Genomic DNA, 16170 nt, shown 5'->3' with positions numbered 1-16170 from the left:
CGGGGAGATGGTAAGTATCTCTCTCTCTCTCTCTCAGGGGTACACCGTCTGCCGTAATATGTAAAAAGGGGGCCTGGCTGCCGTAATGTGTTAAAAGGGGGACTGGCTGCCGTAATGTGTTAAAAGGGGGACTGGCTGCCGTAATGTGTAAAAAGGGGGACTGGCTTCCGCAATGTGTAAAAAGGGGGACACAGTCTGCCGTAATATGTAAAAAGGGGGCCTGGCTGCCGCAATGTGTAAAAAGGGGGACTGTCTGCCGTAATGTGTAAAAAGGGGGACACTGGCTGCTGCAATGTGCATAAAGGGGGACACAGTCTGCCGTAATGTGTAAAAACGGGGACGCTGTCTGCCGTAATGTTAAAAAAAGGGGACGCTGTCTGCCGTAATGTAAAAAAAAAGGGGTCGCTGTCTGCCGTAATGTGTAAAAAAGGGGACGCTGTCTGCCGTAATGTGTAAAAAGAGGGACTGTCTGCTGTAATGTGTAAAAAGGGGGACGCTGTCTGCTGTAATGTATAAAAGGGGCTCTACCTGGTGTAGTGGCGCTACTGTGCAGCGTAATTTGAATAATGGATACTACTGTGCACCGTAGTATGAATTGCTATTATTTTGCGGCCACGCCCCTTCCCCATGAAGCCACGCCCCTATCTTTAATGCTGGGGTGCCAATGTCGTTTCTTGCACACAGCGCTAAAATGCCTAGTTACGGCACTGGCTGGAGATGCAGATAAGGGAAAGCCTACAGCTTTTTTAGAATTAGGCACACCCCAGGGTCATTGTCATGGGCTCTTTATGACCATACATGCCGTCCTTGGATGTGTCTGTGCTCTCTGTACTGATCCACTCACCAGAAATTTTGGAAGTATGTTTTCGCTGGTACCTGCATGTGATTCCTGTGCTCCTGCTTTACATACTGTACTTATCCTCCCAGATTTCTGGAAGAACAGTTCATCCTCCCACATCTCATGCTTCTCTAGTGATGTGGGTGAGGCTTAAATTTAAAAAAAATTATAATTAACATAATCACCCCTGCTGTGCAATGCCACGAATCACGGCTCTGCACAGCAGGCGTAGCCAGGAGGAAACAAATCGTATCACTACACTCTTTGTAGTTGCTTCCTGGCCCTGCCTCCACAGTCTCCCGGTTTTGGCAAGTATGATTCTTTTTCATTTTATAATTTTCATTTTTTTGAGAGAAAAGTCATCTTTTTGTAGTGCACCTTTTCTTTTTATGTTTTGCAGGCTTAGAGAACAACTAGGATCTTATTTGATTGTCATCTGTACGGGTGGTATTCATGTGACCGGCGGTCTGCTGACCGACAGTCACATGACCTCCTCCACCATCCCGCCGGCTCAGTATCCCGATGGTCGGCATGCCGACCAACAGGGACTATTTCCACTCGTGGGTGTCCACGACACCCTTAGAGTGGGAATAGAACCCGTGGCGAGCAGCTTGCTGCACTCGCCCCTCCCCGCCGGGATCCCGACGTCGGTATGCTGCCGGGATCCCGGCGTCGGTAAGCTGACCGGCGGTCAGCCATACTACACCCATCTGTACTGATAATATACAATTTATTACTATTTAATTGTTATTTTTGTCAGTGTTAAATATAATGACTACGTGGGTTGTTATTTGATATTATTCTACCTTTTAGTAAGTATATTTAATGAAAATTAGCAAGCATGGTACATGTATACTTGCAAACCTCCTAGTAGTGCTTCATCTTTACATTTCTACACACACACACACACACACACACACACACACACACACACACACACACATCCTTTCTTAAGGGCCCCATACACTAATGCAACATGTCGGACCCTCATGTCGCAGGTGATCACCCCAGCAGCCTCCCGTGTGGCAGGATTGCATAGAATACATCGTATGCGGTCCTTTTGCTTACGATGTATCTTGTGCGATCCCAGCCATTCCTGTGGTGTCTGACATGTCGCTAGTGCAGCACAGTCAATCTAGGGGATCCGATCCGATGCTCACAGGACCGTGCATCGGAACGGATGTAAAACACATCCGAAATGCCCGATTTCATCCGATATATCGGTCCAAATGGCCGAAATCGGGCATAATCGTTCTAGTGTATGGGGCCCTTTACTGATGCTTCAGTTGTGCATGTCAGGTCCTGGGCATCTTTTTTGCTCAAAATTTACCTCTTTTCACATAAATAAAGCACATTAATGCAACAGAACTGCACTTCTAGATTACACTGATCAATTTGGTGTGCAATGTTTGTACATCTGTGTGTGACCGAGTGTGAATCTGTGTAAAAAGGTCTCCGATGCGAGTGCTCATGGCCTTTCCTCATGCTAAGTTTCCTTTGTTATGTGTGTAAAACCATTTCTACTGCCATAAAGTCATAGTCCAGCATCTCAAGTACTTCGTGAGCAGCTTTTTATTGTGTCTGGAATGCAGCTAAGATGCAAACTTAAAAAAATGGTACACTACTCCTCTTGGAGCCCGACACTAGGTGTAGAGACAACCAGTAAGTGAGAGCACAGGCAGGTACTTATCCATCACAAAGCCCTGATCTTAACATCATCGAGTCTGTCTGGAATTATATGAAGAGACAGAAGGATTTGAGCAAGCTTACATCCACAAAGATCTGTGGTTAGTTATCTAAGATGTTTGGAACAACCTCCCTGTCGAGTTCCTTCAAAAACTGTGTGCAAGTTTACCTAGAAGAATTGATGCTGTTTTGAAGGCAAAGGGTGGTCACACCAAATATTGATCTGATTTAGATTTCTCTTCTGTTCATTCACTTTGCAGTTCGCTAATTGAAAGCATTCTTCCTTTGCAGCATTTTTTCCACACCGACCTAAAAATTAAAGACTGGCTACCGTAATGTGTAAAAAGGGGGACTGGCTGCTGCAATGTGTAAAAAGGGGGACTGGCTGCCGTAATGTGTAAAAAGGGGGACTGGCTGCCGCAATGTGTAAAAATAGGGACACAGTCTGCCGTAATATGTAAAAAGGGGGCCTGGCTGCCGCAATGTGTAAAAAGGGGGACTGGCTGCCGTAATGTGTAAAAAGGGGGACTGGCTGCCGTAATGTGTAAAAAGGGGGACGCTGGCTGCTGCAATGTACATGAAGGGGGACACCGTCTGCCGTAATGTGTAAAAACGGGGACGCTGTCTGCTGTAATGTGTAAAAAGGGGACGCTGTCTGCCGTAATGTTAAAAAAAGGGGACGCTGTCTGCCGTAATGTGTAAAAAAGGGGACGCTGTCTGCCGTAATGTGTAAAAAGGGGACGCTGTCTGCCGTAATGTGTAAAAAGGGGGACACTGTCTGCTGTAATTTATAAAAGGGGCTCTACCTGGTGTAAAAATATGCCTACAGGGAGAGTCAGTGGGTGACGATGAGATACAGTGACAGGGAGAGGCAGAGAGTGATGCATACCTCCCAACATTGGTGGCCAGTGAAGGAGCTATAGGGCAGAGCCTAAGGCAAGTGGCTGTCACTCTGGGTGCATGCCCAGCACACTCTACGATGCTGGGCAGCCCACAGGCTCCCCCTACACTGCACGGCATCTGTTCACCCGCTACTTAGTGGTGTGTGCTCCCCACAACTACCCCCACTGCGGAACACTGCAGCCTAATGATGTGACAGTGAGACAGTCCTAGAAAAACGTGACAGTTGGGAGGTACAGGTGATGGGCAAAGGCAGTGGGTAAGAGAAAGCAGATGGTGGTTAATAAGGGGAGGCTGAGAGTGCCTGGGGAGATTGAGGGTGTGAGTGGGTGACTGGGGAGACAGAGTGTGACAGGGAGAGGCAGTGGGTGATAGCAGGAGAGGCAGAGGGTGACAGCGGAAGAGGCAGTGGGTGACAGCAGGAAGTAGTGGGTCACAGAGTGTCTGGGGATGCAGAGAGTTTCAGTAGCAGGAGGAGTATGACTGGGGAGGTGAAATGTGACAGGGACTGGCAGTGGATGAAAGCGGAAGATGCCGTGAATGACAGCAGAAGAGGCAGTGAATGACAGCAGGAGACACAGTTGGTGACAGTGGGTGATAGCAGGAAACACAGTTGGTGACAGCACGAGACACAGTTGGTGACAGCAGGAGATGCAGTTGGTGACGGGAAGAGGGAGTGGGTGGCAGCAGGAGACGCAGTTGGTGACCGCAGCAGAGGCAATGGGGGATAGCTGGAGATGCAGTTTGTGACAGCAGGAGGCTGAAGCTGCCAGTGGATGACAGAGTGTGCCTGGAAAACAAGCTCAGTAGCTCACAAACTGCCCCATCCTTCCCCACAGTATGGCAGGAAATAACCCTGAAAGCACACTGAACACTCTTTTAGTGAATATGACCCCGCCCACTCACCCACACTCATCACACATACCCTGGTTACAGTACGGCACTGGCACTTAACAGGAGATGCTTCTCACTCCGTGTCAATGACAGCCGCATGCAGGGTGAATCCCCTCCCAGATGCAGAGCTGCCTAGGAATGCAGCCGCAGAGCTGTCTCTCTTCTACTGCTGGCGGGATTTGAACATTACAGGAGATGAAGGGAGAGACAGTGGCTCAGCAAACACCACATTTTGCACAGAGTCATCTGTGTAGGAGCGAGAGATATATTGTAGTCGCGGGCCCCTTAGTCACCAGGGACCCCAGTGCCTCACACCTGCTGCACCGCCACTGTGTGTGTGTGTATGTATGTATGTATGTGTGTATATATATATATATATATATATATATATATTTCTCCTTCGTCCTAGAGGATGCTGGGGACTCCAAAAGGACCATGGGGTATAGACGGGATCCGCAGGAGACATGGGCACTTTAAGACTTTAAATGGGTGTGAACTGGCTCCTTCCTCTATGCCCCTCCTCCAGACCTCCGTTAGATTCTGTGCCCAGAGAGACTGGACACACACTAGCGGTGCTCTCCTGAGTTTCTCTGGAAAATACTTTTTTTAGGTTTATTATTTTCAGGGAGCACTGCTGGCAACAGGCTCCCTGCTTCGTGGGACTGAGGGGAGAGAAGCAGACCTACTTCTGTGAGTTAAATGCTCTGCTTCTTAGGCTACTGGACACCATTAGCTCCAGAGGGTTGGATCACTTGGTATAGCCTAGCTGCTCGTTCCCAGAGCCGCGCCGTCGTCCCCCTCACAGAGCCAGAAGAAAGAAGCCGGGTGAGTAACCGAAGTACAGAAGACTTCACTATAGACGGCAGAAGACTTCAGTCAGAGGTACCGCGCAGTGGTCGCGCTGCGCGCCATTGCTCCCACACACCAGCGGCACTACTTGGGTGCAGGGCGCAGGGGGGGCGCCTTGGGCAGCAATAAAACCTCAAATCAGCCTAGCAACAGTAAATACAGTGCATAGGCACTGTATACAAACCCCCGCCAGTATAAAAAATAGCGAGACATAAGCGTGCCATTACGGGGGCGGGGCTTGGTCCTCCCAGCTCTAATCAGCGCTATTTTATCTCCACATTGAGCTGCAGAGACGCTGGTCCAGGCCTCCTACACTTCTGTGACAAGTAACAGGGTGCTAAACGGGGGGGGCACAGCAAATTTGGTGTTATTATTAAAAGCGCTGTCAGGTCTGGGGCATTATATATATATATATATATATGTATGCTTTCAGACTGGGATAGGCGCTGGATGTGAGCTGGCAAACTCCCTCTGTGTTTCTCTAATAGGCCTTATTGTGGGTCTGTCCCCTATAGCCCAGTGTGATAGTGGTGTCAGTATGAGTGTGTCGACATGTCTGAGGCTGAATGCTCTTCCCAGGAGAAGGCTGGAGTAGAGGCAGAACAGTGTGGGGGAGTGAATCTGTCGGCATTGCCGACTGCTGATTGGGTAAATATGTTGAGTGCCTTGAATGCAAATGTGGCTTTATTAAATAAGAGATTGGATAAATCTGAGGCTCAAAACCAAACATGGAGACAATCCATGGAAGATGCTTTAGCCCAAACGCAGGGTCACAGAAACGGCCGTTAACCCAAGTAGCAGACACTGATACCGACACGGATTCGGATTCCAGTGTCGACTATGGTGATGCCAGGTTGAATCCTAAACTGGCTAAGAGCATTCAGTACATGATGTGGCAATTAAAGAAGTGTTACATATCACGGAAGACCCTGCTGTTCCTGAGACAAGGGTCTGTATGTTTAAAGGAAAGAAACCTCCGGTAACGTTTCCTCCCTCTCATGAACTGAACACTCTTTTTCAAAAGGCTTGGGAAGTTCCTGACAAAAAGTTGCTGATTCTCAAGAGAATTATTATGGCATACCCGTTTCCCTCCTAGGATAGGAAAAAGTGGGAGTCGACCCCCAACGTGGACAAGGGTCTAGCACGGCTGTCCAAGAAGGTGGCGCTTCCGTCCCCTGACACGGCGGCCCTAAAGGAACCTGCGGATCGTAAGCAGGAAACTACTTTGAAATCTATTTATGTCACTACGGGTACACTGCTCAGACCTGCAGTGGCATCAGCATGGGAGAGTAGTGCAATTGAAAAGTGGGCAGATAACTTATCATATATTGGCCTCTTGGGATCAAGGGCCAATGCCATGGCAATCTCGGCTAGGAGAGCATTATGGACTCATCAATGGAATGGTGATGCCGACTCTAAGAGGGCTATGGAGGCTCTGCCGTATAGAGGTGGTGTTTTGTTTGGTGAGGGCCTCGCGGACCTGGTATCTACAGCTACCGCGGGTAAGTCATCTTTTCTACCGTATGTCCCTTCACAACAAAAGAAGACGCCTCCTTATCAGATGCAGTCCTTTCGGTCTAATATATTCAAAAAAGGACGAGGGTCCTCCTTCCTTGCTGCTAGAGGTAGGGGAAGGGGTAAAAAGTCGCCGGCTGGGGCAATCTCCCAAGAGCAGAAGTCCTCCCCGGCCGCTGCCAAATCCACATGACGCTGGGGCTCCGCTGCTGGAGTCCGCACCGGTGGGGGCACGTCTTCAACTCTTCAGTCAGATCTGGTCTCGTTCGGCCCTGGATCCTTGGGTGCTAGAAATAGCGGTCCAAGGGTACAAACTGGAGTTTCAAGACGTGCCCCCTCACCGATTTTTCAAATCGGCCTTACCAGCTTCTCTTCCGGAAAGGTAAGTAGTATGCGCTGCGATACAAAAGCTGTGTCTGCAGAAAGTTATTGTCACGGTCCCCCCGTCACAGCGGGGAGAAGGTTTTTATTCAAGCCTGTTCGTGGTCCCGAAACCAGATGGGTTGGTCAGACTGATTCTGAACCTAAAATTCCTCAATTTCTTTCTAATACAATTCAAATTCAAGATGGATTCTCTCCGAGCAGTGATCTCCAGTCTGGAAGGTGGGGATTTTAGGGCGTCAGTCGACATAAAAGATGCCTACTTACATGTCCCAATATTTCCTCCACATCAAGCTTACCTGAGGTTTGCTGTTCAGGATTGTCATTACCAATTTCAGACGTTGCCGTTTGGTCTTTCCACGGCTCCGAGGATTTTCACCAAAGTAATGGCGGAAATAATGGTGCTCCTGCGCAAGCAGGGTGTCACAATTATCCCGTACTTGGACGATCTTCTAATAAAGGCGAGATCAAAGGAGCAGTTACTAAGAAACGTTGCGCTCTCCCTAACAGTCCTGCAACAACATGGTTGGCTCCTAAATTTGCCAAAGTCGCAGTTGGTTCCGACAACACGGCTGTCATTCTTGGGCATGAGCCTAGACACGGAACTGCAGAGAGTCTTTCTCCCAGTAGAAAAAGCTCTGGAAATCCAGTACATGATCAAGGAGATTCTGAAACCGGCAAGAGTGACGATTCATCAATGCACACGGGTGCTGGGGAAGATGGTGGCAGCATATGAAGCCATTCCGTTTGGCAGGTTCCATGCCAGGGTGTTTCAGTGGGACCTGTTGGACAAGTGGACCGGGTCTCACCTGCACATGCACCGGAAAATAAGCCTATCCTCCAGGACCAGAGTATCTCTCCTGTGGTGGCTCCACAGTTCGCACCTCCTGGAGGGACGCAGGTTCGGGATCCAGGACTGGGTCCTGGTGACTACAGATGCAAGTCTCCGAGGCTGGGGAGCAGTCACACAAGGGGAAAATTTCCAGGGAAAATGGTCAAGCCAGGAAGCTTGTCTGCACATAAACGTTTCTGGAATTAAGAGCCATCTACAACGGCCTTCTACAAGCGGAACATCATCTTCGCGGTCTGCCCGTCCTGATTCAGTCAGACAACATTACAGCAGTGGCGTACATAAACCGCCAGGGTGGAACAAAGAGCAGAGCGGTGATGGCAGAGGCCACAAAAGTTCTCCACTGGGCGGAAAAACATGCAAGCGCACTGTCAGCGGTCTTCATTCCGGGCGTGGACAACTGGGAAGCAGACTTCCTCAGCAGACACGATCTTCATCCAGGAGAGTGGATCTGCATCAAGAGGTCTTTGCAGAAGTGACAAATCATTGGGGAATTCCTCAAATAGACATGATGGCGTCTCGCCTCAACAAGAAGCTTCAGAGATATTGTTCCAGGTCGAGGGACCCTCAAGCCAGTGCAGTGGACGCCCTGGTGACACCGTGGGTGTTTGTCGGTCTATGTGTTCCCTCCACTTCCTCTCATTCCAAAGGTGATAAGGATCATAAGAAGAACAAGGGTTCAGGCGATACTCATTGTTCCAGATTGGCCACGGAGGGCCTGGTATCCGGATCTTCAGGAATTACTCATAGGAGATCCCTGGCCTCTTCCTCTGAGAGAGGACCTATTACAGCAAGGGCCGTGCGTGTTCCAAGACTTACCGCGGTTGCGTTTGACGGTGTGGCGGTTGAACACCAAATCCTAGCTCGGAAGGGTATTCCCGGTGAAGTCATCCCCACTCTGCTTAAAGCTAGAAAGGAAGTAACGGTGAAGCATTATCACCGTATTTGGAGAAAATATGTGTCTTGGTGTGAATCCAAGAATGCTCCTACGGATGAATTTCAGCCGGGTCGTTTTCTCCATTTTTTGCAAGCAGGTGTGGATGCGGGCCTAAAGTTAGGTTCCATTAAAGTGCAGATTTCGGCCTTATCAATTTTCTTTCAAAAAGAATTGGCCACCCTTCCAGAGGTTCAGACTTTCGTGAAGGGAGTGCTGCACATCCAACCTCCATTTGTGCCCCCGGTGGCACCATGGGACCTTAACGTGGTGTTGCAGTTTCCTATGTCACACTGGTTTGAACCTTTACTACAGGTTGAGTTAAAATTTCTCACTTGGAAAGTGGTCATGCTTTTGGCCTTGGCGTCCGCAAGGCGGGTGTCGGAGTTAGCGGATTTGTCTCACAAGAGCCCCTATTTGATCTTCCATGAGGATAGAGCGGAATTGAGAACTCGTCAACAATTTCTGCCAAAGGTGGTTTCTTCGTTTCACATAAACCAACCTATTGTGGTGCCTGTGGCTACTGAAGCCTTGGCTGTTTCAAAGTCTCTCGATGTGGTCAGAGCTTTGAAAATTTATGTAGCCAGAACAGCTCGTTTTAGGAAAACAGAGGCTCTGTTTATCCTGTATGCTCCCAACAAAATTGGGGCTCCTGCTTCTAAGCAGACTATTGCGTGCTGTGATACGATTCGGCATGCTCATTCTACGGCAGGATTGCCGTTACCGGATTCGGTGAATGCCCACTCTACCAGAAAGGTGGGTTCATCTTGGGTGGCTGCCCGAGGAGTCTCGGCGGTTCAACTTTGCCGAGCAGCTACTTGGTCGGGTTCAAACACCTTTGCTAAGTTCTACAAGTTTGATACCCTGGCTGATGAGGACCTCATGTTTGCTCAATCGGTGCTGCAGAGTCATCCGCACTCTCCCGCCCGGTCTGAAGCGTTGGTATAAACCCCATGGTCCTTTTGGAGTTCCCAGCATCCCCTAAGACGAAGGAGAAAATAGGATTTTAATACCTACCGGTAAATCCTTTTCTCTTAGTCTGTAGAGGATGCTGGGCGCCCGTCCCAGTGCGGACTCTATCTGCAGTACTTGTTCATAGTTATTGCTTTTGTTACACAAAGGTTGTGTTTTTGGTTTCAATCAGCGTTTTGCTGATTTTTTGGTTCATGCTGTTAACTGGTTTTAGTTCAGTGCCATGTTGTACGGTGTGTTGTGGTGTGAGCTGGTATGTATCTCACCCTTGGTTAACAAAAATCCTTTTCCTCGAAATGTCCTTCTTCCTGGGCACTGTTCCTATAACTGAGGTCTGGAGGAGCTGCATAAAGGGAGGAGCCAGTTCACACCCATTTAAAGTCTTAAAGTGCCCATGTCTCCTGCGGATCCCGTCTATACCCCATGGTCATTTTGGAGTCCCCAGCATCCTCTACGGACTAAGAGAAAATAATATACCGGTAGGTATTAAGATCCTATATAATATACAATACAGTATACACACACACACACACACACACACACACACACACACACACACACGTGTTCTCATTCACCTAGTTTTTTTGCACCATATGGCATGAGATGCATGACGTGCCTTAGATGCTGGTAGTTGGAAATACCACCATAATGCCATAATGGGGGCAGTATGGTCACCGAAACGGGTGAGTCGTCAGAAGGCGAGTGGATACACTTGGTGATGTTATAGTTGAGTTGTGCATCTTGGGCGGTATCTGCCTACAATGCATCTTGTTGGTTGTTATTGTGGATTGCACTGAGTCTGGCCATCCTGTCTTTGCTACCATACTTTCCCTTACATATAAATGTAAATAAATAGCTAGTTAATATAATAGCACAGCTATTCTGGCACAGTTATGTATCTGTGTATTAAATGATGATTATTATTATTATTATTATTAGTAGTAGTAGTAGTAGTAGTAGTAGTAGTAGTAGTAGTAGGTGTACTATATTATTGGTAAATGATTTGCATACATGACACACCTCATCTGATTGAAGGCTAGTGTTGTGCGGCTAGTCCGTGACTTGCAAGTAGCAAAGGTGTGTGTGTGTGTGTGTGTGTATATATATATATATATATATATATATATATATATATATATATATATATATATTTACATACACACACCAAATATAATTACCCGCTAATATGTTTCAGAAGTTTAATTTCTGTGTAGAGTCTGTCTGCTATATGGTATTTGTGTGGGATTCCTCTGGGGGCTTGGGGGTTTACTCCTGCAGACCAAAGGCACACTGGTAGGTTATGCATTGGCTGCTGACAAAATGGGCCTGTGTCTGTTTCCGTGTTTGTGGTAGAAAATTTAGACTGTAAGCTCCGGTGAGGCAGTGACTGATCTGTTTGATTTCAAATGTTCTCTGTATAGCACTGTATAGTATGGTGGTGTGCTATATATAAATTATATTTATTCTAATAATGTGTTAAGGTATCAGGGGAATATCAGAACTGGTGATATTTCAGATAATGTTGTAATTGTACATCTGAATACAGCATCAAATAAATCACTTCTCTAATGGTATGGGAACATTCACATATACATCTGTAAATATAAGTTGCTGCTTTTGTATAACGTTAATATGTAATTTAAGTTTAGCTGTTCTTTAGGTTGAAACAATGTAATACGAGATATTTTATTATATTAGGTCGAACTGTGCTGAAAACGTTCGCAAACATATTTTACACACTGGCAAGCACGATGGAGTGAAGATGTACAATTGTCCTAAGTGTAGCTACGGAACCAATGCCCCGATGGAATTTCGAAACCACCTAAAAGAACAACATTTGGACATCGAGAACCCAGACTTGGCATATCTTCATGCTGGTAAGACTGCAATAGCCATAATAGCTCTAAATTGACATGTCATTCTATACCTCCATTATTATGTTGCAGAGAATAAAGGTAATTTACCATTTAAAGGTGCCTCAAACTGAAACTACAGCACAACTTTGCTTTTCAGATAATTTAACTTTGATTTTAAAGATAATTTCTGACTTTGAAAAATTGCAAATTCACAAATGCAAGTGGTTTATTGGTAAGCACATGGATTTGCCAAACAATATGGGGCCTGTGGGGGTAAGAAGAATTCCATTTGCAGTGGGATGAATTAGAAAGAATATACCTCGAAACAGTAAGTGGACTCCGGTCACAAATGAGCCCAGTTATTGAATAATAAGATTCATTTTGTGTAATGAGATTATTAAAATCACAGACAGGGCTGAACAGGTGCAGTGAACTCCAAGTGGGCGTGTACCTTCTTTTCCGCAAAATAACTTGATTCTTATAGAGAAAACAAAGACTTTCCTTAACTATTACTGGGACAGATCTACACACAAAATCTTTACAAATAATAAAGAAGGCAGACCCAGTTTCCGCTCACAATTAATTTAAGCCATAAATGAGACATATGATAGGGTTTCATTAACAGAGTGGTACTAGAGTGCTTCCATGTGTGTAATGATAATTACTTTTTTTTTTCCGTGAACCTACAAATTTAATTGCATCTACCTTCTACAGTGGTGTGTTCACCCAGAAATGCACTTTGCAGACAATTAAGTGCACTTGTGAAAAAATGGAAACAGTGTGTTCCCGCTGTGTTACCAACAGCGGGAACGCACTGTTTCCATTTTTTCACAAGTGCACTTAATTGTCTGCAAAGTGCATTTCTGGGTGAACACACCACTGTAGAAGGTAGATGCAATTAAATTTGTAGGTTCACGGGAAAAAAATTGACTCACATGTCCGTACTCGTTGTGATATCCAGTTTTAGAAAGATTACTTACTGAGCATTCCATATTGAAGATCTATATTGCATACCCAGGGCCGCCGAGAGCAGAGTAGGAGCCAGGTAGGAGGTGGGGTGGGTGAGCATGGCCAAATCCAGGAGGTACGGGCACTGACCATCCTGTTTGTATAGTACAGTCCCACTTTTCTGGCACTGTCCCATGGAGGCAATGTCCCATACCTCCCAACATGACCCTCACCAGGAGGGACAGAAAACTCTGCTTCTTAATTTATGATTGCCATCACCTGTGGTGAAACACCTTTCTTATCCATTAACCTGTTCAACACAGGTGCGGCAATCATACATTAAGAGAAAAATCCAGAAGCAGAGCATTTTGTCCCTCATGGAGAGGGTGATGTTGGGAGGTATGATATCCTGCAGTTGGGAGAGCACTCTGACACACAGCCATGCCCCCAATATGGTACCTTGCGCACACATTGTCCCGGATCACCTGGAAGGAAAGTTGAGATGTATGCTATTGATAATACTGTAAAATAGTTTCTAGAATTATTAAGACATGACATTATCATTATTAGAAACACTCATTTGCAATGTTGCTATTGTAGCTGGTGTTGAAATCTGCTCACTTTCTGCATTGCTACAGAGTAACCTATGGTAACATACATTCCAACCTGCAGTAGAGAGATCATTTCTTATCTTGATCCTCTGAAATATTTTCTTTGTACATTTACTTTATTGTATCCATAACTAGTTTGTCTTATTGTTATTATTAATACAAGCCACTTCCACATTTTGGTGTGCTACTGTACTTGGTCATTTATGTTTGCGCTCTAAAAATTACCTTTCCAACCGGACAACTACAGTTGGCTGCAGAGTTAATCGGCTCTGTCCCAGGAGCCCTGCTGACCCCTGCAGAGAATCTGACCCTAACTCATTGGCTGTTGTCACACCGCGTAGCTGAAGCCCTGACAATTCACTGCAGGCTCTTCCCCTGTAGACCGGCTGAGAGCGCTATCTATACAATTCCGTAAGTTGTGTGTGTATATAGATATACAGTGTGTGTCTATATATATATATATATATATATATATATATATATATATATATATATATATATATACACATCTAGTCATGCACACCATATTTGTTTTCCCGTTTTTAAAGGAGAGGGGGGGGGGGGGGGCACCAATGGCCAGCTTGCCTCCGGGTGACTGGGATTAATTTACGCCTCTGGAGCACGGGGTCGATTGTTTGCTCCCATACATTACCAGATTTTCGTACCAACCAGCCAACCAATTGCTTTTGATCAATATTCTCCATTATGCTCCTTGGTTCCTAGGGTTTGATAGCTGTCCATTGTGGTGAGATGGATCAAATTTTCTCTTATATTCATAAAATAAATTTTGAGGAGCTAAAAAAAAAATGTCCTAGTTTATATTGTATATAAGAATGGAGCTCACAAGAACTTTGTTTTACCATTTACAAGTCATTTCTAGAGTTTGCATACAGTTAGTATGTAAAAGATGAAAAGGTATATAGTGCATAGTGGATTTGGATTTAAGTTCATATATATTGTATATTGCATTGCACTATGCCTGGCTTGGCATGTAGAGGTTTGGAGAACTCCATATGAACCTTCAGTTTATTTTTGATTGCCTGATGAAACGAGTAATTTAAGCACACCATTCTGAGACATTTTCGTCAGCATTAGAAATGTTTCATAGAGATTGACTCTTGTCACAGCTGTGCATGTCACATAGCCTCAGTATAAAGCAAATCCGTTTGATTGGCAGTTTATCATTCATGCTGTTTTGTGAGAAGCTATGCGTTTCTTCTGTGCTTTTCAATGAAAACACTATCCGGTGAAAAGTGAAATCTATATTCAATTGAATCTGCAAAATTCAGAACGTTTTCCTTGTAATTGAGAATCAAACTTCTTAAAGTAGATGAATGAGTCAATCAAAAAAATGTATTGTATATCGGAAGCAGCTGCGTTATTGCTTGAATGGTTGTGTTGGTTATAATTGCAGGCTGATCTTGTCATATTTTGTCATTTGTGCACTTCATAATAAGTATATAAGAGGAGGGGGAGTTGATTGGCAAAGAAGTAATGATACATCCTGCATTTAGTGAGACAGGTATTGTGGTAATGCACTTCATATGTTTGCAATAAATGTTCAATATTCAAACACACACTCAAACACCATATTTTATTGGATACTCTTTAAATGCTTAGTTATCACCGAACTAGTGCTTTTAGGAGGAAATAGCGACAGAGAAAGCCAGTGAGAAATATGGGAGGAGAGATATCTTGAGACCTGTAGTATGCGCTGTAATGGGAGAAAAAAACAAAACAAATTAGTAGATTTATGTATAATAGTCCAAAATGAAAAAAACAGGATTTTGGTACTTACCGGTAAATCCCTTTCTCCGATTCCACAGGGGACACTGGAGTGCTCTTTACAATGGATATATTGTGTGTGCTAAGTGAGAGCTGCCACTTCAAGAATTTAGAAGTGTGACTAGCTCGTCCCCCTCTATAACCCTCCTACAAGCCAGTATTAGTAAACCGTGCCTGAGGAGAGCTGGAAGAGTAAACTTCAGAGGAGGAGTGAAACAAGTACACACAACGAACACAACATAGAACAGGTGTGAAACTTAAAGTTAAACACATAATAACAATAACCATGGCAAGAAGGAACAGCACAGGGTGGGTGTCATTAGCGTTTCTATCATGGGTGCAATGTGTGCAGTGCACATGGGCCCCTGGGTCGGGGAGGCCCACATTGCACCCATGTTGTGTTAATACTCACCCTTCCGGAGTTCTGTGATGGGTGCTGCATCAATGGCAAAAATCCCACCAAAAATGTCCGCAACGCATGCGCAGTTCCAAATTTGTATTCAGACCATGGCGGGTGCCATGTTTCCAGAGACCTGCGCATGTGCAGTAGACTCCGGCACAATGCTGGAGCTTACAGCACCGTGAAGAGGAGTAGGCCCACCCAGAGTCTGCACACAGGCCCCCTCCTCTCTTGAAACGCCCCTGGCTGGCGCCCAATGTCCCATGTGGAATCGGAGAAAGGGATTTTACCGGTAAGTGCCAAAATCCTGTTTTCTCCTTCATCCACTAGAGGACACTGGAGTGCTTTGTACATTAAGGATGTCCCAGAGCTCCTGACACAGGCGGGAGAGTGCTGAAAACCCTGCAAAACAGCATGGCCATATTGCGAAGCAGAGGCCGCGAACCTGTTAAACCGGTAAAACTGGACAAAAGTATGCCAGATGGACCTAGTGGCTGCTCGGCAAAGTTGATCCATGGAAACCCTGCGGGTAGCTTCCCATGAGGGACCCACTGAGCGTGTAGTATGCGCTGTAATGGAAGTTGGAGACTCCCTGGATGAGGCCACATAGGCCTGTCTGATGGCCAGACGTATCCATTGTGCGTCTGCATTGATGCTGGCTAACCAGGTCGGGCGGCATTATACAGGACAAACAATGAGTCTGATTACCAATGAGAAGCGGTCCTGTCCACATAGAGCATGAGAGCCCTGA

At 45.9% G+C, this 16170-nt stretch overlaps 1 protein-coding gene across 1 annotated transcript in view; it reads left to right on the top strand.

The window, feature by feature from the left end:
- Nucleotides 1-16170, top strand: part of ZNF407 (zinc finger protein 407) — a 1019576-nt gene that overhangs the window by 749958 nt on the left and 253448 nt on the right. The window contains exon 8 of the mRNA XM_063923352.1: nucleotides 11518-11696. Coding sequence (XP_063779422.1) covers nucleotides 11518-11696 — 179 coding nt within the window. The remainder of the gene's footprint in view (nucleotides 1-11517; nucleotides 11697-16170) is intronic.

Source organism: Pseudophryne corroboree, chromosome 5 (genome assembly GCF_028390025.1).
Source record: "Pseudophryne corroboree isolate aPseCor3 chromosome 5, aPseCor3.hap2, whole genome shotgun sequence".
NCBI classification, from domain to species: Eukaryota; Metazoa; Chordata; class Amphibia; order Anura; family Myobatrachidae; genus Pseudophryne; species Pseudophryne corroboree.
This window is presented reverse-complemented; position numbering and strand designations above follow the sequence as displayed.